This window comes from Pleurodeles waltl, chromosome 1_2 (assembly GCF_031143425.1).
Source record: "Pleurodeles waltl isolate 20211129_DDA chromosome 1_2, aPleWal1.hap1.20221129, whole genome shotgun sequence".
NCBI classification, from domain to species: Eukaryota; Metazoa; Chordata; class Amphibia; order Caudata; family Salamandridae; genus Pleurodeles; species Pleurodeles waltl.
In genome coordinates this window covers 43,785,786-43,811,645 of record NC_090437.1, presented here as the reverse complement: position 1 = coordinate 43,811,645, position 25,860 = coordinate 43,785,786, and the positions used below count along the sequence as shown (strand labels likewise).

General features: G+C 43.0%; 1 protein-coding gene across 9 annotated transcripts in view; it reads left to right on the top strand.

Moving 5' to 3' along the window:
* PTPN13 (protein tyrosine phosphatase non-receptor type 13) overlaps positions 1-25,860 on the top strand; it is a 1,045,801-nt gene that overhangs the window by 177,414 nt on the left and 842,527 nt on the right. For all 9 annotated transcript variants that reach the window (XM_069236135.1, XM_069236143.1, XM_069236122.1 and 6 more), the window contains exon 2: positions 18,370-18,489. In XM_069236135.1, coding sequence (XP_069092236.1) covers positions 18,375-18,489 — 115 coding nt within the window. In that variant the 5' untranslated portion in view covers positions 18,370-18,374. The remainder of the gene's footprint in view (positions 1-18,369; positions 18,490-25,860) is intronic.

Here is a 25,860-nt window from a genome sequence, read left to right as displayed (position 1 = left end):
ATCAAGCGGTGTTTGTGCAGCCCTTTAGTTACCATAACTGTGAAGCGTTGGGATAAAAGCCTGAATGTTAACCGGTAAATGAGCTCCCTGAAAAAGCGCAAGTGCATTACTACTTCTGCTGGCCCTTCTTTCTCCCTTTTTTAAAGCATTTGAATTCAGGGGGCACAGGCATGCCACAGAAGGAGGAACTGTGTTTAAAAGTACATGTTGTGGTGGTCTGTTGCAAGTTTTTCTGTTACAGGCCCAGAACGTGCCCCTCTTTTCACCAGCCCCTTGGCCTTCAGACCTTGCTCAAAGGGCTGATGTGAGCTAACTTCAGGCTCCTTGACCATCACGTGGTGAAGCCAGGCATTTTCATTGGTCTGATTCCAGTACAGTGTCTTGCATGTCACCTTCTTCATCTTAAAGTCCCTGTCATAATTCTTCCATGACATGGCCCCAAACTCATCATATATGCAGATGACCTTGTCCTGGTGGTATATTTGAGGCACTAGCTCGGGGAATTTCTCCACCACAACTGCATGGAAAATAGTGAAACCTTTGACCCATTGCACCAATGTTTCCTTAGTATTCTGCCTACAGAGGGCATGAGAGCAATCCATAAAATGCAAACACGTTTTTGCAACACTTAGCTTCCTCCCTCACTGGGGTCTCAATGAACAAATTAAATATTTTCACAAATGCACAGCTCTAATTCTTTTCCTTCCCTTCTGAGGGAAGATGACCTCCTAACTGATCATGCCCAGAATGCACCTCACCCAACCCTATACCAGGTAAAAGAGAGGATGCAGATACAGTACTTGCAGCAGCCACGTCCTCGCTCTTGTCCAGGTGCACTGTTATAGATGCTTCAGCCCCATGTTGCAGGACCTTAGCTTTTGCCACATGCAGGATTACGGACCTCTGTTGGTTGGGAAGTCAATGTGCTCCCTGCTTGGGTCGCTTGTTGTGTGGACTGGGGTTGCCCCTGGTCCTCAGCCCCTAACTCTGCCACCAGCCTTCTTGCCCTCTCCATGCTTTCCTCTTCTGAAGCCCCAGTTGCAGCACCCCCCACTACCACACTGGAGAGACTGCCAATTTTGGAGAGCCAAGGCAACACACTTGTGAGATTCGTTACCAGGTCTAATTGCATCCCAAAGGAAGTAGACCCCTACTCCCCTCTGTGCGAGGACCTAGGATAGTGGCTGTCTCACACCCCCATGACTACGCACTTGTGTCCACTATGTACATTGCTTGTGCTGCCCGGTAGCCCGCCCGCCTGCCCTGATTTACCTGCGCTGGTTGCCCCTCGGCAAAACCGAGCCCTACATCAGGCACTGCGGACAAGTGACCTTGATCAGCTGTACCCTTCTTTGCTGTCTTTGGAATGGGAAGGGGACGACAGCCTTCGGGGGACCCCTGGCCCCCTAGGGAGCCATTTTCATTGTCATGCCTGCCCCATTTACCCCCAGCAAAACTGGAGGCAGCAGAGCCACTAACTCATCAATAGAATCAAGCCTCCTCAGCACCATCTCCATCTCATTGTTGCTGCTGCTGCCGCTGCCTGCAGCTTTCTTGGTAGCCTGAGGTGGCATGACCTGGGCCCACCCAAAAAGAAAAAAAATAAACAGAGAAAACAGACTAATCCAGCAACACCAATCCATTCCAATCCTTACCTCTTTGTCCTGGTGCCTGGTTGGAGGGTGGTGGTGGTGGGAGGGGGGGATGAAGGGTCTGTTTGTGCAGGGCTAAAATACTCCTAAGCCAAATTTGTGTGTGGGGGGTGTTTCAGAATAACAAATTCCCCCTCACAGGCAGCACCAGCCAGTGAGCAAAGACAAGTCAGAGGTGTAAAGTGGCTGACCTGGACCAGATGGCTAATCAGGGCACAGAGTTACCTACAGGGGCTAGTAATCAAGCCCTGGACCCGATATCAAAGGGGGTGGGGGGGTGAGGGGGGGGGGCACAGGCAAAACTCGAGAGCGCATCTGCCCTGGGATACCTCAAAAAGAGTTGGTCGGGCGTGTTCCTGTGCCAAGCATCGACCTCAAAACCGTGGAAGCTACTCTCCTAAAGTCCAAAGTCACCAAGTCAAAAGCATCCCACCGCCTCAGCTACTTCTGTGGCCCCTCCAAAGTGGCGATGCGTCCCACCGCTGCAGCTCCTAGTGTAAAAAAAAAATCCCATTGTGGTGTGACGATGGGCAGTCTCCTGGGTGAAATGAGGTGGCGAAGCAAAACGCTGAGCCCCGATTTCGCACCCTTTGAAATGTTGCTCCCCATTGCATCACCCCACCGTGAGACCCGCTAAGCACGAGGACAGAGTTGGGGGCATCCCATCCCCAATAAATCTAGTTCACTCAACAGAAATGCCTTCCTTGTAAGACATGTTCTGGCTTTTTCTTTGCTTACTTGTGTTTGCTGTTTCTACGTAATGGGCTATACGTTTGAAGTAAAAGTAGGGAACATCTATAGTAGATTCATTGGCACCCTTTGCTTAAGGAAACACACCTCTCTTGGTGGCAGGCCTGACATGAGACACATCCATGTTGAGGAAGCACGTCACTCAACACAGTAAGATTCGTTTGCCAGTTGAGGCGTCATTTAGGGGTCGCCAAAGGTCGCATCTGCGACCCCTGGCTTGCCACTTGCGACTTCTGGCACGGAGTTTGCGACCCCTGGCCTCAGAGGTGGCAAAATCAGAACCAAGAGCACATAGGCTGCATGCCCTTAGTCCTTCCAGATGTCGGTCAGGGCTCCACTCTATTTTCTCCCATTTTTTATTTCACTAATAGTGAATGATAATGTTTCATTATTCACTGTTGGCGTAATGAACAGTGATGCGCAATTAATTTGAATATAACCTTCCCTGGCAGCTGAGTTAGGTAAAAATATGCTTTTAAATGTGCGTTGGTTGCTTGTGGGTTGCTATGTGTTTACAGGAGAGAGATTGTGAATGTGTGTGTAAATGCGTGTGTATATGTAAGCATGTGGGTGAAATTGAAGTTCAAAGGGCGTGTGATGTCACTTACGCTACCCCTGGCATTTTGGTGAATTGGGGGCTGAGGCAGCTCACTTCTAAGCTTAAAAACTCCACGTCAGAGGTGCGAGATGGTGAGCTGATCTTCATTGTGCATGTAAAACAAAACATTTGCATTCACTAGAGTGTCAGAACATGCCCACACCTGCTGACTACACTGCCCACGAAGGGAGGAGATCAGGTATGATGAAAACCACAAACAGTCTGCGCTCTGGGAGTGAAGCTTCTAAGAGGCCGACAAACAAGATAGTTGCCTGGTGTAGTTCACAAGAGAGAATTATTTATGGTTTGTGCTTCCCAATTAGAGCCAAGAGAATTAATCTTCTGTTACGTGTGAATTTTGAGTTTGTTGGTTGAAGAGAAGTTGTGTCGTCTTGCATTTAATGTGGGTAGCACACAGTGCTTGTAAAGCTTGGTTTACAGCTACTAATACAGATATTTCTAAGTTACTGAGACGGTCACAGTCCGCCGACTTTACGATCATGACTGTACTACTACTGGTGGCTGGAAGGGAATGCAGCGTTTCTTAGTGCCTTATTGTGAAATACTGGAGAGTAATTCGTGCATATCTTAATTGGACATTAAAATTCTGATTCACAAATGCATGAAGGATGGTGCGTGTACTATGCTGTGCCTAGGTTATCACTAAGCTCATACGTTGTTCACCTCTTTATGGGGGTTTGTTCTCATTCCTTTGGGACTGGTGCCTCAAATCCGAGGTAGTGAAGATTGCATGTGTGTATGCCATTCATGTACAGTGGTGACTATATTATGTCCAGGTAAGTGTCAAATAATAATGACAGCACATAACTTACGCATTGAAATGGCTATTTAAAACACGTAATTCCACGGTTATACTTTTTTTCAAGTTTTTATTTGTTTTTACGATGTTTGGCACATATTGCAAAACCTGGAGAATTTGATTCTCTGACTCACACTTTCTGCACATCGTGTGCTTAAAAACTGGGTGTCAACTGCATGCTCAGAGCAGATGTGCATCCTTATTTTCTTAATAGTATCCGAAAATGAACCTTGGTTGACTTTTATTTTCCTGGCTTTGCTTCGGACATGGGATCTGCCCACCTTTAAATCTAAGTAAAAATCTGATGGTGTGCGTCATGCATTTGCCTTGCATACGTCACCAAATCTAACTATCATAGCGGTACAATATGTCTACTCATATTTATGTGGCTAAGCTCTAGTAATGTGGTTATGTTTACATTATAATTTATTGTCAGGAATACGTTTACTTCATGCAAGGAAAAATATACATTTTTTAACTGGACATTTGTGAGAGCCATAAGTCGGAAGGCATACATAAAATTGTAAACCATTTATGTAAGCTGATATTGTCCTTTCTCTTGCTGTAGTTTTGACATTTTGGTTTGTTGGCATTGATGTGTGCTAAAACTGGCACAAACACTGCATGTGCACAAACAAACATGTACAGACCCCTACCCATATTGACTAACTTGAGGTACAGGCATCCCTGCACACAGACCGACACAAATATAGCAATTATTGCAAGCAGACTACCAGCCACACACATTAAGTATGCTGCTGGGGATAAATGGTGATGTGCAGCAAGGGTGGGCAGGGAAGTGTGCCCCATAAAATATTGGATGATTTTAAGGAAAAGCTGGGCGATTGCATCTGAGAGAAACACTTAATAGCCTGCTTCAGGGGATCCCTGGGTGATGAAGATGAATGCTTGTCACCTGAAATGTTCAGACAGGAACCAGGTTTGTTGGAGTAATAACAAGATGTTGTTTGAGTGGCACAGAATGTGGCCTAGTGTCGAATAGCACGACTAAGTGTGTGCGGAGTGTTTGTGAGCGAGTACTGTTCAAAGTGTGCTTAGCTGTCTTCAAACCAGTAGTAACCTCAGTGCTTATAGCACACTCCTTAATGTTTGCTATGGGGTCCTTGAAATGCAGGTGCCGTGAGCTCTGTGGCATTCTAGCAACCAACTCTAATTTCTAATTATGTTATATTTTTTAGGGATAGGGATCTGTTTGTGATTAGATACCATATGTTTATTGTGATTTTTATTGTCCGGCTTGACAGCTCAGCTGTCACCAGACAATTCTGTGAGAATCACCGGGAGGGGGAGTTTGGCTGCGCTTACTTCTTGGGAGCCAGAAATATATTTTTTGATTTGGCAGAAGTTGTGTGCTTCAACGAAAAAGCACACAGCTGGTATTGCTTTGTTTACTTACCCAGCTTTTTGAGCTTGAACTTTCAGGTGCACATCCATGCCATTATAATGATACTAAAGTGTCTTAGTTATGTAGATAATTTATGGTGTTTTCTCTGGCAGCAGCAGGTGGAAAGAGTGGATTCATGAATGTACATGAATTTTTAGATCTGGCTTGACCGTGTATTCATAAGCCAGACCTATTGGCATTGCCAATGCTTGTTAAATATTGCACAGTTCCCCAATTACTAGGGGCCATATGTACGAACACTTTTTCCCATAGACACAGGATGGGTAAAAACCTTTGCTACATCCGGCCCTTAGTCACTTAGCATTTCACTGGATGAACTTTGGTTTTCTCAAGTACAAATCTTTACGAGGCAGAGTTCATTTGACTGTCCTCTTGATCCAAGTGAGTGTGGGTGATGTGGTTTGGTATGTGTGGGATGCCCCACTCTCCCCACTTCAGTGCTCCTTGAGGTGAGTCTTATTACCTTCTAACATAATTTGTTTAATGTCAGGAATTATCTATGAAGGATGGCTTGTAGTGCAAATTCTTTAAGAATAAAAGGGTTCTATTCTTCCTTGAAACCCATTTCAAGTGCATGTATGTTAAGTGGGACTCGGTGAATGCTATGGAGAGGTTGAATAGTACTAGAAAATTGGGGTTGGTGTTCTCAAAGATCAGAGACAAGTTGTCAACCATATGGATGGTAGCTGTGTTGCTGTTGCATTTTGGATTGAATCTGGACTGATAATCTTGCAAAGAGGTGTGTTCTTAATCTTTTCATGGAGTTGAACAGAAGCAGCTCTTGCCACAGTCTTCCACAGGGGCAGCAGGTGTTCAATCAGGCAATAGGTAGAGAGTCTCTAAAGGTTGGCTGTCTGCTTTCTTGGTAAAGGACAGTATCTGCCTGGTCTTGAGGGTGTCCAGAAGACAGCTCCCTGAGGAACACAGTCATGATGTTTAGTAGGTGTTAGGGTGTCACCGGATATCTCCGTTACTGCTGAGGATGGGATGACATTGGCTTACTTTGAGATAACCCTGAGGGGATAAGGCATAGGCTCAATTTTGGGAAAAATGACCTTGTTAAATTGATGCGTTGGTGGATCTGGTAATTCATGGTCTTCAAGCTGTTGATTTTATTGACGGTTATTCACTTACACATGGAATGGGCTAGATGATTAGAGAATCTTGTGGAGTTCATGTAATAATTCAATGTCTTGAAGAGTTACTGTGTTTTGTTGGATGATTTAACAAGGGTAATTTCATAATTGTAATAGCTGACTGTAGCTTGTCTGAGTACCCTACATTTGTGGCAGAGTATTTTCATGCCTGAAAGGTCTGCTGGTGTCTGTCACCAGCATCAGATAACCTGATGGTACAGAAGGCATTCAGTCTGAGGCTCAACAAATGTAGAGAGCACACTGTGGGACATTTACGGTAGAAACCTTTTCTGTTATGTAGGAAATTATGTCTTAGTGTTCATTGTTTTGAGCTCTGCAGCTGTGCTGTTAGCTGTCTGGGAAAGTTTGAGGTGGAAAAGATGAGCATCCAAATGCTTAGTAAATATCAGCCAACGTCTCTCCTTTGGCGACATCTGACAAACTGTTAATACATTTGTTTCATATTCTTCATGTAAAGAGTCTTATTGTTGGGGACCCTGTCATTTGTTGACTTCCTACTTCTCCTCACTTACAACTTGAGCTGACTTCGAGTAATGCCGTACCGGAGGGTTGCAATACTGCTGGTGTAAAAAAGAGGAAAGTGTTATAAAATTACATTCCTTACTTTACTTATGACATGTTAGGAATGTGGAAGTACCGTGGTGTAGGTTTTATACGTGGTGTCGCCTGAACAGGGACATATCTTCCTTTATATGTTTGTCTCAAAACATTTGATAATTTTTAGTTGAGTGAAGTTTAAAAAAATGAAATGGCATAAATTGTAGATATTCATTGACAAAATCGAGACTTTGTGATTTTTTTTTGATTTTTTTTTTTACATCAACTATTTTAAGAGGGTTTGCATAGGCCTAAAGATAGAAAAGAGTGTTAATACGGGAATTCCCGGAAAAGGAATGCGTGGATTGTCATTGGAAAGGCGATAAAAGTAATTACCAATGTTTTTTAATACTTTCTTCTAGTACATCCTCAAGTGCCACCAAAGGCTGGGAGCTTTTTAAAGGCACTTTAAAAAAAAGTAGGAAGCATATGAAATTTAGAAAGTTACTACTTTCAGTTAGTCTGTGAACAGCTTAGTGTACCCAGAATTTTTTTTTCCAGTTTTTCTGCACCTACATATATACTCCCATTTTTGTGAATCAGCCCCTTGGCATTGGCAGAAAAACTGCTAAGAGAAAACCTGTAGAAGATTTCGTGATGCAGAGTTCACTATCTTAGAAGGGACACAAATGTATGCAAGTGTAACAACATGCATCGAAAAGTATGCATTTTCTCCTTTACTCAGAAATAAATTACCATCTTATTGGCTAAGTGCCCCTTATCACTAAGGTAGTAAATAGTGAAAGAGATATTAACATGTTAGCTCGATATTTGGACAACGTACACAAATAAAAGGAAGAGTGCTTCGTCTTATTTAAAATACATGTGTTAGTAGTAGTAATTATGTGCTTCTTTTAGTGCTGTAAATGCACTGAATAGGAACCCTTCCACAGCAAACATGACCACTGTTCATCTATGAACATCAGTAACATGAATTTAGTGGCACACTGTAGCAATGGAGGCCCAAGAGGAAGGACCAATAGGAGCGGGAGCAATGGAGGCCGAAACGCTGTGAAAGCTGAAGCGCCCACATCGAAGTATCGAAGCACGTATTACTCAAAGGGAAATCCAGATGCCATGTTTAAATAAGATATGTGGCTTGCGTGCACTTCAGTGTTGCATACGTGCCAACCGTCCGGATTCAGGCGGTAGACTACCGATGTCAAGGCTGGTCTCGCCTCCCGATTTCTACATTCGAAAACCCGATTCCTCAACAGGTTTCAGCCGACAGTGACTGAGAGATATGGTATTCTATGTCATTAACATGCTCTTGCAGGTCGTCAGTGTACAACATGTTTTTTTCACAGATCCTCTGCCTGCCATAAGGCTTTTGACAGGTAAGGGAAACAAATCACACGTCTGCTTTTCTGATATCCGACCCTACAGATTTTCAAGTCCCATACATGACAACAGACTCAATTCAGGCCTCGGTGGAAGTCAGTGGGAGCAATACATTCTCCCGATTAGTTCTCTAAAATATCCCGTCGTCCTCTTCTAAAATGATGGCATGTATGGTGTTGCACCGGGGTGTAGCAGAATAGGAAGGGGCGATGGTGGGAAATGTGAATTATTCTGTGTCATGTACATGCGTATTGTTCATTCTACCTCAATGCTAATGGAAGCAAAACCGTTAAAATGTGGCTGTATACTACACCCTGAGGAAGTATTTAATGAATCAAATTTGGATAAGTATTGTGTCCAGCAAAGCCCACTAGCCAATAAAAGTGGAAGATGATGTTGAAGGGGGAAAATCGCCGCCTGTAGCAATTTTATGGAAAAAATATCATGCTGGCTTCTTTTGTTAACCCCTGCTTGCCTGGTGCTCCGGTTCTGAGCTGCTTTACTCAGCCTAGCGCCGGGGACTGTTCAGTCAGGGATGGGCGTGTCATAAATAATTGACGGCTTTTCTCTACAATCCTCGCGTTCACATGGAGACATCTGCAAGGCCTCATCAGAGTGGCAAAGGTGTGAAGCTGACTGGATTGCTGTCGGTTGTTGGTGTCCAGTGAGATATTAGGAGATAGTACTAGGGCGATAAGAATATCAAGCACGCTGTGGAAGGTCGGCGGTGAAACTGAATGGCATGGAGGCAGGGCCAGCAGCCCCAGTTGCCACGTTACCTGGCAACTTGCATGCCAAAGGCTTTTGTCTCGTGTCTAAAGTACACAGCATGGGTTCTTATCACAAAATAAGATATAATTGAGAGGATTAACACCACAGAGGAGGTATCTGGTTTAGATAACAATGATAAATGGCTGAAAGAAAGAAGATAGTTTCTGTTGTAGACAACACATGCCTCGGTGACTGTTTGCAAGGGTTTCGCTTTAGATGCTATTCCGTTCTTATTACGCACGATTTGTATTTATTTTAACCCGAGACGAGTTTGCAGTTTAGCTCCATTGCACTTCTATTCGGTCAATCGGTCATTAAAAAAAACAACAACAAAAAAACGTTTATCTACAGAACTGACTGGAATGCTTTTTTAATTAACCAAATGAAACTTTGGAACAGTGCAATAGAAAAGTTTGTCACATAATTAATTGCAACGTGCTTTAGCCAGCGAGTTTCAGGTGAACTGTTTTATTATCTTCCACTAAATTCCTGTGTTATCTTTTTATGCTGGACAGAGTATCAAACAATGTTTAAATAAATTAAGCGATTCTCAAATTTTGTGGGATGAGTGGTTTGCTTTTGCACGGCATCGGCGTAGGAGTTGTTTATTTTTTCATGCGGAAATTAAAGGAAATGTAAAATTGCACTTTTAGCACGAAATGCGATTTGCCAGTATCTCATGTGATGACGTACTTTGCATGAAAAAGTCACATGAGATACACACTGGAGAGTGCTTTCAGCAGAAAATGTCTCTGTGAAACATTTGGTGTGCAAACCAGTATCCTGCAGTTCAAAATTACGAAATGTTACATATTACAAACTTAATGAAGTGCAAAATTCAGGAATTTTCCCAACTGAATTTAAATTTCTATGCTCTGTTTTGCGGTGTGTGTGGAAGGTTGTTACGATACGGGGACTGCATGTGTGCTTTGTAGATCTGGGACTCAGGAGATGTGCCAGCTTAGCAGTGACACTTTTTTGGCCTATTGCTTCTCTCTCTCTTTTTTCCTTTAACCCATGTATTTTTCCCCAAGAGTCCTTAATCAATGATGTTGCAACACTCTTCTTAAATAAAAGCGAATTTCAGAAAGATATGGTATTTTAAGCTCACCAGGAGACTTTGCATTAGCATGTTTGTTTTCTATAGTGGGAGCATTACACTTGTATGGAATACCAGGGCCAAAACTGTGTAACACATTCCTTCAGGCAATACCGCCACATATATCTTGGGCTTTTGCCTATCATTTTTAGCTCTGGCGTGGGCCTAGACTTTTCATCTTACAAAACTACTAAAAATATCTATCTATCTATCTATCTATCTATCTATCTATCTATCTATCTATCTATCTATCTATCTATTTATCCATTGCTATACATATATATTACTTATGTGATTTTTTTAACCATTGATCTGTTGTTTTTGCCATTCACATTTTAATTCTGCCCACTACAGTATGGGGTAGTTGTGTGTCGGCTCACTTCAGCCACTGACTAATGTCACTGGGAGTGATAGCATTCTGCTTTTTCACAAGGAGCTCTTTACACACAAAGTAGTTCCCTTCAGTACAAGGAAATGCTACAGCAAAGTTTGTTTTGCGAGTCCAAAAATATTTTTGCTTTTAACCAATTTTTTTTTTTTAGGTCGAGCTCTGATGTAATTTATCTGTGGTCTTTTAACCACGCCCGCCACACGCCCATCATTATCACTCGTTCATGGGCTTGCCTTTAAAAAATCCTTTGTTATCATTGGTAAAAACTTCATGTTTGTCCCTCTTTGAAGCAGTTTTGTTACCGCCTTGGCCATCAACCCTGTTACATGGATAATTGGACGTTTGCTGATACATTTGACTGCGAACAAACTTTTTTCCTTTAGTGTCTCTCCTTCACGCTCATGGCAGCCGTCGCACTTTGAATTGGCTTGCTTATGACAACTGTTTTACTTTTCATTTTCAATTTATGTGGCAAGAAAAGTCCACTTAGTAATTTACAATGCTAATAGCTCTAACTTAAGCAAACACAAGACCCATTGCATTGCAAATGCTTGTTTAATATTGGCGAGGGCTTGGCATCTCCTATAAAGTATTACAAAAACCATGACAAAACAAGCATTGACTACTCATAAGTTTGGCTTCCAACACCAGACATATTGGCTTTGCCCATACTTATTTAAAAGTATGGTTCTTAAATATGCAACCTAGCTGTCCTCCACCACCATAATGCCTAGTCCTGTTGCAGCCATACATAGTGATGTATGCTGTTAAAAAGTTGTAGTTTTTTAGATTCATTTTTTCTGTCTTCAACCATGTTTTCCTCAGTCGCTAAAATGCTGAGCACTGGTAGTGAGTGCTATTGGGAGGTGAGGGTGCATGTAGTGAAAAACGATCAAAAGCCCTTTCAGGGGGTGATATGTAGTTCATGTAAAATTGTTCATAAACGAGATCAGGCAGCTGCCAAAGGCAAAAGAGCATTTTGTGACAAATGCACATTTGCAGATGTGCTCGCACCCTCTAATAACTCATATTTTATCTCTTATTGTTCTTATGGAGATGAGATTGGCTACCTACGGCTAAGACTTTCAGTCCAAGTTCAGATGTGTGTCTTATAACTATACATCTTCTGATCTGGGAGAAGATCTGTCTTTGTGAGCCATGCTTGGCAGATGCTGCTAGGCGGTGATACATAGCACTTACCCCTATACTAATATTCCTGACACTGGTTGTTCGAAATGGGGTTCCTGGTTGACTAGGGTAGGCACCTCTGCCAGGCAGGGACCACCACTCTAGTCAGGGCAAGAGGGCTACACATGATGCACAGTATTCTTAAAAGCATGCATGCACATTACATTCCCTGCCAGGTAGTCTGGCTCCTTATTGTTGTTGCACTTGTGATTTTTTTGCAGAAGAGGAGAATAATATCAACTAAAATGAAATACAATAGCGCCTGTTCTCTCATTCTGAAATAGCATCTTTAACTGCATTTGCCCTTGTGTCTTTAGACTGGGAATCCAGAATACCCCTCCATTGGCATCTTGTGGCCTCCAGAACTTATCTGTTGAGTCTCTATCTTGAATGTGAAGACCAGTGAAAACTTTCACAATACCTTGCAGACTTGTGTTGCCATCCTCACTTTCACTTCTAATCCAGAAGCCAGGCAAGCAAATATCTGCCTTATCAACATCAGAATGGCAGACTTATTTCAGCTTCTGCAAACTAGTGAAATATTCTTATTAATTTTTCAGCTTTCTCCTTGTACATCGATGTGGTCTCATTTAAGAGGCAGTTTGGTACGGAGTGTGTATTATGTAAGGGATCCAGCTCACTTCCTTATTTGGACTTCAACATTCTTAGTTTACCTATCAATCAGTTCTACTAGATCATTGCATAAAGCAGGCTAGAGTATTGCCAATTTTTAATTGGAAAAAATAAAATAAAAAACACTATTGTATAAATTGTAACAAAACATGCACATTTCTGCGGTTTGAAATTTCCACATAATCTAACCAACCTAATCAGTTGATTAGAGCATTCACTCCAAGGAATCTCTTATATTTCTGTCTTTGTCTCCATTTGGGTAGGCAGTGCTCATTTATCATTTTGTGGGATCCTAGCTGTCTACAATTCTACAATAACTTGATTCAATATAAAAGTGCACTCTTTTACATTATCCCTATTTGTAAGTTGTTTCTGAAAATGAAAAATATTATGCCTTTATGATGAAATATCAAATTGTTTAGTTTTCTGGTAAGGTAAACCCATCCGCATTGTTGCCATACACATTTTTGTACAGTGAAAAATTCACAATTCCCACAGCTTTTTGACTGGGAGCCATGTTTAGTTATGCAGCTTAGTGACTTGTGGCTGGGTGGTTTCCAGAAGTTGTGTAACTCCAGGAGTTTCAGAACTTGTGTGTTCATGTCACAAGTGGGAAGCAGTGTCTTATGGTTGGTGTGTTCCAGTTCTTTTGGTCTGCTCTGCGGTAGGAAACACACTATGTTTGCATTCCCACTGTCAACATATTGATGTGCTTTAGTTTGTGTTTCGATTATATACTTTCCCAATATCTGTACAATCCTTCTTTCCATGTACACTTCTCCCCGTCCGAATATGCTATCACTCACGCAATGCCACCTCATCCTGCTGTAAGATCCTCTCATTCTATGTGTCTACAAAGAGAGCCAATCATGTGGTGGTGATGTACTTGTGACTGTGTGTGAGTGAGGATTGCTCACCACCTGGCTTTTTTTGTTTGTTTTTTAGCACAGTGAGCACCTGCTTGAAAGTTGTTTGGTTCCCTAGCACCTCTGTATGCCTCTTTTCCTAAGCACACCTGAAATGTTGTTATGCCAGCATAATCGTGAGTAATTTCTATCATTTTGCATTACCCTTACTACACGAAATTCCATCATTACGCCTGGTCGCATAATTAAAGACTGTTCACAGAAAAACGCTATTGAGGGAGCACTGACACAACAACAACGAACAGAACATGAGCAGCCGTTCCTCATGACAGTTATGTTGTTGCACAACTTTTTTTTTTCTTTAAACACAAAATGGGCATGAGGCACTGGAGTTCAAATATCCGGCATATCGCTTGTTCACATAGTGCAACATTGTCTGAATCCGGGATATGACTGATTCCCACGGTTCATTATGTTTGTATGAGTGTCTCCACAGTAGATAAGTGAAATGGAGACCCCAGCCTCCCCCGTGTGTATCCAGCGTACTCTTCATTCACACAGTAACTTCTGTGTTTTTCCAGGTTACCATTTTTCCAAATGGTATAATGAGCCTACTCATGTTACCATGACAAAGCATTACCACTCTGTACTTATTGCATTTTACTTTTTTTTCTTATGGTGAATTCCCCATTTCCAGCGGCTCTTGGCACTGTAGAGTATCTGCAATATTTGGTGTATTGTCTGCTGGTTTTGGGTTCCTTACTGCAGAGTGGTCGATATTACTGAAGAGAAAAATGGAGCAAAGAAGGAATTCTGGAAGGTGAACAAGAGGGGCCTAGGATAATGGCTGTCCTACTTATAGCTGAAAGCATTAACAAGATTTCATTAATGCTGGCATCAGAGGTAGCTTTTTCAAACTAGGAAACCTTAAAGGGTGATTGGTAGTGGTGAGATGTGCCAAACAAGACCATTGGATCAAAAATCAAGCATTGGCAAAGTCATTAGGTCTCATCTTTGAGATTTATTGGCTTTAACAATGTTTTGCAGCCATGCTGTATAGCGGTGTGAATGGATTGCAGTGTGTCTAAAATTAATTTAAAAAATAGCCCTTTTAATTTTCATTTGTACAGCATGGCTACAAATCTTTACCAAACCCGGCAATGTCCATGCTGTACAGCATGAGCAAAATAGCATTGGCAAAGCCAATAGTCTCAAAGGTGAGACCTGTTGGCTTTGCCATTGCTTGTTAGGTCTCTGCACAATACCACTATGATTCAGCGCAAATCAGTTAATCTTCCCATGCGTGATAGAAGAAAACATACGACATTTGGCAAAAAATCCTATTGTATAGAGAAAGGAGTTGCGCCCATTTCCATGTCTTTGCAAAAATACATTTGGATGCGGATAACGTGTGCTGTTACAGTAAAAGCAGATGACATCTGTTGTCACAATGAACATCCATTTGATAGGAGAAAATGTGTGTGTAGCATAGAAAAACATGGTTACAAATGGCAAAAGGTTCAACAAAGACGACAGGGGAAAAAGAATAAAAGTAGTACCTCAGTCAAAGCGCAATCAGCGTAAGGACTGCAATAAAGATAAAGCAATTAGTACTTGGTCCATGCTCCAGCCGAAATAAGAGGAAGTGAATCTGGCATGCATGAGCCAATTAGAAGGCAGCAAATAAGAGGGACAATGAAGCCAGTGAATGTTGAGCAGTGGATGGGCTGCTGACCCCTTGTTGTATACAATCTCTCTTGCACGCGAGAGCACATGCAGTGCATGCGAGACCTAAAAAAGGTATGAAGCAGGGTTTAAAGCTTCCTCCAGGTAGGGACAATGACAGAAGCAGCTGTTTCCATGATTTAAGAGGTGGGTAACCACATCTGATATTACAGGAAATGGAGAATACATTGAATTGTCCTGATGCAGAACGACCTGAATCTCTTTGAGAATATGAAAGAACAGCATGAAGGTACATTACTGAGAAAAGGAATGGAAATGTTTAATTGAAAAAGAGAAACATTTCAATGCTTGCTCTGAAGCTGCGTGTCACCGAAAGGATAGTTCTTTTTATCAGGCGCTGCAGCAGGTACATGGTGACGTTTTTATTTATTTGAGAGCTTTGAGGTTTGAATAGAGATCTGGGACTGATTTAAGGAAGCTAACACATTCAGGACATTCCAAGCTGGTTGGTATGGCAGCACTTTATCTGAATAAACAGCCATGCCCTCATCTGTTGTGTTTCCGTCACATTGAAGAAGTGACGGATCTGTGCCGCAGTACAAGGCCCAAGTGAAAGGACGCCCTCGCAGGAGGCTGCCCAAGCCAGAACCTCCAAAGTGAGGAGAGCAGTCGATTCTTATGCCACCTAGGACTGGGTGAAATTGTGAAATTTACATTTTGCGTACTACGTATAATTTTCCTAAAAATTGCACATTGTAAAGGTCACGCATATTGTGCTAAATACATTTCACCGGTATCCTAGCTGACTGTATAAAAAGTCCCTTGAGATACCGGCGAGAGACTTGTTGAAGCAGAAAAGTATCTCAAGGTCCAGCACACAGTTCCAGCAAGACATTTTCTGCTTTGAAGCAGTCGCATACAGCTAAAAGGGACACAGAATATGCATAAAATGGGATTTGTGCAAGATTACATAATGAAAATCGTGGACGGCCCCTTTTACACCTGAACCCAGAGAAAAACATGGCTGGCATATTCTGAAGCTTGCTGCAAGACACATTTAATGTATTGGAGGTGCTTATTTTCAAGAACTATACAGGGAGTGCAGAATTATTAGGCAAGTTGTATTTTTGAGGATTAATTTTATTATTGAACAACAACCATGTTCTCAATGAACCCAAAAAACTCATTAATATCAAAGCTGAATATTTTTGGAAGTAGTTTTTAGTTTGTTTTTAGTTTTAGCTATGTTAGGGGGATATCTGTGTGTGCAGGTGACTATTACTGTGCATAATTATTAGGCAACTTAACAACAAAAAATATATACCCATTTCAATTATTTATTATTACCAGTGAAACTAATATAACATCTCAACATTCACAAATATACATTTCTGACATTCAAAAACAAAACAAAAACAAATCAGTGACCAATATAGCCACCTTTCTTTGCAAGGACACTCAAAAGCCTGCCATCCATGGATTCTGTCAGTGTTTTGATCTGTTCACCATCAACATTGCGTGCAGCAGCAACCACAGCCTCCCAGACACTGTTCAGAGAGGTGTACTGTTTTCCCTCCTTGTAAATCTCACATTTGATGATGGACCACAGGTTCTCAATGGGGTTCAGATCAGGTGAACAAGGAGGCCATGTCATTAGATTTCCTTCTTTTATACCCTTTTTTGCCAGCCACGCTGTGGAGTACTTGGACGCGTGTGATGGAGCATTGTCCTGCATGAAAACCATGTTTTTCTTGAAGGATGCAGACTTCTTCCTGTACCACTGCTTGAAGAAGGTGTCTTCCAGGAACTGGCAGTAGGACTGGGAGTTGAGCTTGACTCCATCCTCAACCCGAAAAGGCCCCACAAGCTCATCTTTGATGATACCAGCCCAAACCAGTACTCCACCTCCACCTTGCTGGCGTCTGAGTCGGACTGGAGCTCTCTGCCCTTTACCAATCCAGCCACGGGCCCATCCATCTGGCCCATCAAGACTCACTCATTTCATCAGTCCATAAAACCTTAGAAAAATCAGTCTTGAGATATTTCTTGACCCAGTCTTGACGTTTCAGCTTGTGTGTCTTGTTCAGTGGTGGTCGTCTTTCAGCCTTTCTTACCTTGGCCATGTCTCTGAGTATTGCACACCTTGTGCTTTTGGGCACTCCAGTGATGTTGCAGCTCTGAAATATGGCCAAACTGGTGGCAAGTGGCATCGTGGCAGCTGCACGCTTGACTTTTCTCAGTTCATGGGCAGTTATTTTGCGCCTTGGTTTTTCCACACGCTTCTTGCGACCCTGTTGACTATTTTGAATGAAACGCTTGATTGTTCGATGATTACGCTTCAGAAGCTTTGCAATTTTAAGAGTGCTGCATCCCTCTGCAAGATATCTCACTATTTTTGACTTTTCTGAGCCTGTCAAGTCCTTCTTTTGACCCATTTTGCCAAAGGAAAGGAAGTTGCCTAATAATTATGCACACATGATATAGGGTGTTGATGTCATTAGACCACACCCCTTCTCATTACAGAGATGCACATCACCTAATATGCTTAATTGGTAGTAGGCTTTTGAGCCTATACAGCTTGGAGTAAGACAACATGCATAAAGAGGATGATGTGGTCAAAATACTCATTTGCCTAATAATTCTGCACTCCCTGTACAGTGATCTATAGCATGAAGTTGTGGTTTTTCCCTCGCGCTTTCTCACCACCTGACTTCTCCTTACCATACTGTCATCTCATGTCCCTGTGTCTGATTCCAGTGCATAGAAACGGCCACCCATAGGAAGGTTTTTCCCAGTTGTCAGGGTACACCTTCAGTGTCTGTTATTCACAAAACTCAGATTCCTGTCTCTACTAGTTCTGATCCCGGATGTGCTCCCACGTCTCCTTTCCCGTGTTCTACACATTAGTTCAACCACTGCAGCAGCTTCGGTGGAAGTGTGGCAGGCTTGTGCACTCCTTACCACCTCGTCATCCGTGCTATGTCACAGTCTAAAGGTACCTTCCTGAGGAGGCCCCAGTTGAAAGGGAAAGCGCACTGTAGCCTAGCTTATTGCCAAAACATCTGAAGATGATGCCACAGAACTGCTTTCATCCTATTCTAGCAGACTTAAAATTTTGCATGGATCGTTTTGCTTTGCTTCTTGATGTATTTCACCGGTCTAGATAACGGAGCGATCGCCACATTTGTTTAATAAGAGCTAAATCTATTCCATATTATTATAAAATGCTTGTTTGGTATGTTTCCATGAATCTAGGTGTGGTTCGTTTTGGATAGTGGTTGTTACTAAAACATGGCTGGATGCAAGAAACCTTAGCCTCTAGGCTTCTTGTTAAGATTTGTCTCTGTGTAGTCAGGTTAGCTGATTGTTCTAAATATCTGATGTTTGTCCACAGGTAATATGCACGTGTCACTGGCAGAGGCACTGGAAGTTCGAGGAGGACCTTTGCAAGAAGATGAGATCTGGGCAGTTTTAAATCAGAGTGTGGAGAGCCTGCAGGAGCTGCTCAGGAAAGGTAACCATAGCTTCACCACCTTGCTGTCATGAAATGTATAGGGTCCATCCGCAGTAGAGAAGGAAAAAACAGTTGTCTTTCCCCGGAGCTGCAGCTATAACATTCACCCACATTGGGCGTTCCAGAATGTTGCGTTGTTTGAGGTCAGCTGGAGTTTCGAGCCCTATTGTGACATCATTCGCCATATGACCCTTTAAGTTCTTCTACCAAATATATTCAATTAAGTTTACCCTAACTACACTAGGTTTTTAAGTTAACATCCTTCCCAACAAATGGCCATGCTGTATTTCAGTTTTAAAATAAGCCTGGACGAAATTCACTTATAAAATGAAATTCCCAGAAAATTATGTTATAATGTGAAATGATGATCCAGCATTTTGAGCAACCTTGTATCGGGAAACACATTCCACACACAAAAATTGCACAAAAGCGCTTTTGACGAGAACAACAGTTGTTCATGTTTTGTTTGTTCCTTTGCTTTAATTATAAGATTTTTACCCAAATTAAATGTAAAATACGCCCTGTGGCATAATGGCGTAATCTCTGGCATTTCGCTTAACAACCATGGGCCTTGTTATAGAATACAGCACACTCTCCTTGTTTGCTATGGGCGCTCTTTTCAAAAGGTGTGCTCGCCGAAAGCAAGGATAGTGTGCCATATTATATTCAATAGCAGCCATGAACTCGCGCTGCCCTCAGAGAAGCACATTTAAGTGAAATACAGAGCACCTATTTAAAAGATGCTCCAGGTTTTTTGTGCAATGTAAGGGGATTAGAGATCCCCTTGCAGGTGGGTGCAGTGAGTGACTGCACCCGCCTGCAAGGGGATGTCTGGGTGGGGAGGGTGGTCATGGGACCCTTTTCTCCCTCCAGAGGGCTGCCTTTAGAAAGTGCACTGTAAATGTGCTTTCAGTGCACCTTCCTAAGGCATGTTTGCCTCTGCGCCCACAGCGGTAATGCAGAGGGAGGGCAGAGGCAAAGTGATTCCCTAGTTTGAATGGGGTCATGTCCCGATGAAATGAGGGAACGCCTCCAATGATAGCGCTGGTGCTATATCTGTATTAGAGAGAGGTTTGCACAGGCGTCTGCTGCACCTTCTCTAATACCAAAGTGCACCAGCGCACAAAGCGGGCGCAAACGCTATTAAAGAGCAGAAATGACATCCAGTGACCCTTTTGTAAACACAGTTTGCCCAGGCTTAGTTGGGAAGAATTTAGCTTGTGATATTCTATCTGTATTTTATTGATTTGAAATTTCATCTTCGTCCTCTGTTGTACTTCTGCAGCGAGTTTCCTGTTTTTTGCATTGTATTTCATTGGTAATGTCAAATGCACTGTTGTGTGAGGTTATGGACAGTGCTTTGGGAGTGGCACGTTATTATTGTGTAGCCACCCATGACTAGCATACACCAGTTGTTTTTAGGTTTTCAACGGTAAACCCTAATGTCCCATCACCTGTTTTTTTTTTTTTAAAGATTATTTTTGTAATGTTCGTTTGCAGGTGATTTGGCAAGAGTGAATTTTTCCAGAGGTATTTAAAAAAAAAAAAATGCGGTTCTTGATGTACCATAAATACTGACCACTGTCCCATTTCAGCATCACCTGTGGCCATGTCTCATGGAGACCTACAGGGTATGGCCTTTGGCCAGGAATTTGTTTGTGGAGTATGCCTACCTGCTGTGACGCGGATGGTGGGCGCTTCTTATCGAAGAATGCCACTTGTGTGTTCATGACTTTGTTTTTGCCTACTCTGGCCAGTGAGTAGTAGATAGAGCACACTTGAGAATGCAGAACTGAGTGAGGTTGTTAGCTGGACTGGTTACCCATGAAAGGTGATGGAATGAAGCCAACATAGAGACTCCTTTCAGGAAACTTGCACCCAAAGAAGTTAAAAATATTTTACACTCTTTTTCAGTCTTCAGCCTTACATTTCCTTCTGCCTTCCCATTCCTAGGACTTTTATTGTTACCAAATTAGAGTAAATCAAGGCTCAACTATGTAACAGGTAAATTACATATTTATTTAAGGCTCTCTAGCCCCATATACTGCTGTTTCCTGCCTTTTTTCCCCCCAAATCTAGCCAGGTATGGTAAAAAGAAAGAGTGCTCCTTGAAGACAACTACATAGAATCTTGACATGCTATTGTATTTATTTTTACGTACACTCTTAGCTTGTAGAGCGGATCCCGAGTGCAGTTGTTGTCGCATAGGTCAGTACATATTTCCATTGCAGCCCTGCTATTTTTCATGCTGTCAGTCATGGGATTGCCTTTTGCTTGTTGTTTGGTGCCAACCATGTGGAGGGTCCTGCTTGCACCAGCTTTAAAATGTTCATCATGGCACGTGACAATTGTATATCTGACCTGTGCACAGTAGTGTAACGCAGGTCCCTGCAGCACAGGGGTTCCCCAACCCTTATTGGGGTCCCAGTCCACCCCAATGTCAAATTATATCTGTGAGGTATCCAAGAGTTATGTGCTCTTTATCACATTCTGTGGAGAGGGAAGAGTGGTGGTTATCATTTAGCATCACTCCACTGTGGTACCAACCTTTTGTGGACAAATAGAACCATAGCAGCACATAATGCTTGTCCTTCTGTAGCAAATGTTCCCACAGTGGAACATCTGAGCTCTCTTCCATTTGAAGGCACTGATTAGCTAAGATGTTTATGTTCTACCAGAAGTAACAGTATCGGCCACAATAACTGCTTTTGAAATTAGAGGCTTCTGCAGAACCCTAGGTGATAAGGTGGTAGGACGTGGAGGACTTTGTGTTTTCTTGTCTGCCTCAGACCAATGGACTGCGCAAACAGTTGCGTTGATCGTATCACACACGGCGAATGGGAAGTGAATCAATCCATTGCCAGAACTGGAGCCATTTTGCCTGTGGATCTTTCAATTAAACTGTTTTCATTTGATAAAAGGAAAAGTGAGAAATCTTCAACAGCTCTAATTAGCTTTTTGTGAAAAACACGTTTGTAAAATGTAGCTGCCGTAGAGAACTTGATGCAGTTTTCTGCCGAGCCAAACCCGAACCACTCCTAGAGTTTCACCTACGTAATTGCTTGTAAATATCATTGTGAAATTTGGTGGGGTGTATCACAGGTGCTGGACAGGCCAGGTCTTGCACTTGATGCCGAGGCATGCAAGCAGGTATAAAGGATTTCACTGACATTCTGTGGCCAAGAGCTTCTTGCTGTTTGTTAACTGGGCACAAAAACAAACAAGGTGTCGAATGACCCTGTTGATGGCTTCTTGAATAATTTACGAGCCTCGTGCAACAACGTGGCCACTGCAAACTTGACGTGTTTTTTGTGTTTCCCAGATGCCCGGTGACTTTAGAGATGTTTCCAGTAATTGAACAGTTTGTGTTGTGAAATAAAAAAGTGACATGCTTATTGAAATAAAGAACTTCTCTCTTGGCGAGATTGTGTGAGGTGGTCATCATTGAAGTAGCAAAGCAAACAGGTCTAGCTTGCACTTTGAGTCATGAATAAGATGTCAAAACCGTGCTGCAGTGAAATAAAACAAAGAAAAAATTGTTTTCTCTTTAGTGCACATATATGATAAACAATCTAATATTGATGATTCAGTGCACCTTTGTGATATTACCTAGTCCCTCGTGCATGACAATGCAAGCACTCCGTGGAAGGTGGAATGATGCACCAAACTGCCAGTAGCATAATGTGGGAGAAAAATACTTCTCTGCGGAAAGCCAAAGTCCAGTCTAGGTATACTTTAAGGAATTGTTAGCAATATGTCTCCCACACACTTGCACTTTGAAGCAGTATTTTGAGAGCAGGGTGCATATTGAGTTGTTCTATCATCTAACTTAGCTTGCACGGCAGGTTCACAAGTTTTCTGAAGACCTGGAATCATAGATTTTGGGCATGCCTTTAATGAAAGGGGAATATAAGGTGTATTGAAGTCATGGGTCACTCAAAGTGTAGGGCTATTAAGGCAAAAAAGCAACAAACCCTCTTTTTTTTGTCTATGGTGCATTCAAACTCCTGCTTTGGATTTTCAATATTTTAATGTGTGCACTTAAGAATAGCAGCATGAATACATTGTCTTGCTTAACCCCTCCTGTGCCAGGCCTTTTCCCCCTCCTGTGCCATGCCTTTTTTTGGCTATTTGGGGCAGTTCGCGCTTAGGCCCTCATAACTTTTTGTCCACATAAGCTAGCCAAGTCAAATGTGCGTCCTTTTTTTCCAACATCCTAGGGATTCTAGAGGTACCCAGACTTTGTGGGTTCCCCTGAAGGAGGCCAAGAAATTAGCTAAAATACAGTGACAATTTCGTTTTTTTTCTTCAAAAAATGGGGAAAAGGGGCTGCAGAAGAAGGCTTGTGGTTTTTTCCCTGAAAATGGCATCAACAAAGCGTTTGAGGTGCTAAATTCACCAGCTTCCCAGCTTTCAGGAACAGGCAGACTTGAATCAGAAAACCCAATTTGTCAACACACTTTGGCATTTTACTGGGACATACCCCATTTTAATGATTTTTTGTGCTTTCAGCCTCCTTCCAGTCAGTGACAGAAATGGGCGTGAAACCAATGCTGGATCCTAGAAACCCAAACAATTCCGAAAAGTAGATGAAATTCTGAATTCAGCAAGGGGTAACTTTTGTAGATCCTACAAGGGTTTCCTACAGAAAATAACTGAAGAAAAAAATAATATTGAAAGTGAGGTGAAAAAAACTGCAATTTTTCTCTACGTTTTACTCTGTAACTTTTTCCTGCAGTGTCTGATTTTTTAAAGCAATATACCGTTACGTCTGCTGGACTCTTCTAGTTGCGGGGATATATAGGGCTTGTAGGTTCATCAAGAACCCTAGGTACCCAGAGCCAATAAATGAGCTGCACCCGGTTTTCATTCTATACCGGGTATACAGCAATTCATTTGCTGAAATATAAAGAGTGAAAAATAGCTATCAAGAAAACCTTTGTATTTCCAAAATGGGCACAAGATAAGGTGTTGAGGAGCAGTGGTTATTTGCACATATCGGAATTCTGGGGTGCCCATACTAGCATGTGAATTACAGGGCATTTCTCAAATAGACGTCTTTTTTTACACACTCTCTTATATTTGGAAGGAAAAAATGTAGAGAAAGACAAGGGGCAATAACACTTGTTTTGCTATTCTATGTTCCCCCAAGTCTCCTGTTAAAAATTATAGCTCACTTGTGTGGGTAGGCCTAGCGCCCTCGACAGGAAATGCCCCCAAAACACAACGTGGACACATCCCATTTTTTGACAGAAAACAGAGGTGTTTTTTGCAAAGTGCCTACCTGTAGATTTTGGCCTCTAGCTCAGCTGGCACCTAGGGAAACCTACCAAACCTGTGCATTTTTTAAAACTAGAGACCTAGGGGAATCCAAGATGGGGTGACTTGTGGGGCTCTGACCAGGTTCTGTTACCCAGAATCCTTTGCAAACCTCAAAATTTGGCTAAAAAATCAAATTTTCCTCACATTTCGGTGACAGAAAGTTCTGGATTCTGAGAGGAGCCACAAATTTTCTTCCACCCAGTGTTCCCCCAAGTCTCCCGATAAAAATGATACCTCACTTGTGTGGGTGGGCCAGGTGCCTGCAACAGAATAAGGCCAAAAACTTGTAGAGATAGAGGGGATAGCTCAGCGAGTTGATAAGGACACATTCTTCTTTTATACATCTTTAGGCTGACTCTGCTTTGGGGACCCACACAAGTGAGGTTTCATTTTACTTGGGCGAATGAGGGGAACGCTGGGGAGTAGGAATTTTGAGCTGGAGCGGTGATCGTACAAACGAAAGTCAGGAGAATATGCTTTTTTTTAAGCAAATTTGGAGGTTTGCAGAGGAGTCTGGGTAAGAAAATGTTGGGGGATCCATGCAAGCCACACCTCCCTGGACTCCTTTTGGGTGTCTAGTTTTTAAAAATGTCTGGGTTTGGTAGGTTTCCCTAGATGAAGGCCGCACCCAGGACCAAAAACATAGGTGCCCCCTCCCCCCAAACACAGGTAGTTTTGTAATATATCATTTTGATGTCTCCACATACGTCTGTGATGTGCCAAACACTAAAATTGTGAAAAGAAAAGCACTTAGGTTATGTGAAAAAGACCCCTCACCCACCAACCAAGTTGGTGGCATGCTTCATCATCGGGGTCCCACCTGAGACACCTAGCGTGTCAAGTGTGCTGCGACGCCTGATTACAGCGGAGCAGGTCTTGTCATTTGTACCACACATACTGGTTGGATTTGGCACGAGGGTGAGTGATGGTTCAGTAGATCAAATTTTATCAACAAGAGAATTCACAAAAGTGAAAGCACTGGTAATAACTGAAAGGCCAAAAAACTGAATCAATGACTCACAGCTCGTGAGCTGTAAAGCCACGGCAAGACACCAACCGCTTTACAGTCCATTCACACACCTTTCATACATGACATGCACAAGACCATTCACGCCGCCAGCCACGGGCCCAGCACATTACAACACTCGCATCGACAGACCGCGCCAGTCAAGGGCTCATCACTTTCATACGCCCACATGCCTGATACAGCAATCACACCAGCTGATGTGTGTGGACTGGTGTTTGGCTGGCACGGCCAGCCAAGCGCCACCCCACGCACACCGCTAGCCAAGCGCCACCCCACGCACACCGCTAGCCAAGCGCCACCCCAAGCACACCGCTAGCCTAGCGCCACCCCAAGCACACCGCTAGCCTAGCGCCACCTCAAGCACACCGCTAGCCTAGCGCCACCCCACGCACACCGCTAGCCTAGCGCCACCCCACGCACACCGCCAGCCACGCGCCACCCCACGCACACCGCCAGCCACGCGCCACCCCACGCACACCGCCAGCCACGCGCCACCCCACGCACACCGCCAGCCACGCGCCACCCCACGCACACCGCCAGCCACGCGCCACCCCACGCACACCGCCAGCCACGCGCCACCCAAAGCACACCGCCAGCCACGCGCCACCCCAAACACACCGCCAGCCAAGCGCCACCCCAAACACACCGCCAGCCAAGCGCCACCCCAAACACACCGCCAGCCAAGCGCCACCCCACGCACACCGCTAGCCAAGCGCCACCCCACGCACACCGCCATCACTTTTTTTTGTTTGTTTATAAACAACAAAGAAACCACTAATTATAAAATAAGTACAAAACTACAAACACAAAAGCTCTAACTAAATACATGACAGTAATGCCAACCGTGAAACTGAACATATGAAAATAAAAAATTGGGCAGTTTACGCTCAAGGTATTTCCCAAAAGTTTTTCCTTGTGTGGTAACTTCTAAAACAGCCGGGCACACACAGCCCAGGCTTTGAAGGGCATTCGGGGCAGTACATCCAGCTCTCCCTCCGGATTGATCTCCGGGCACATACTCT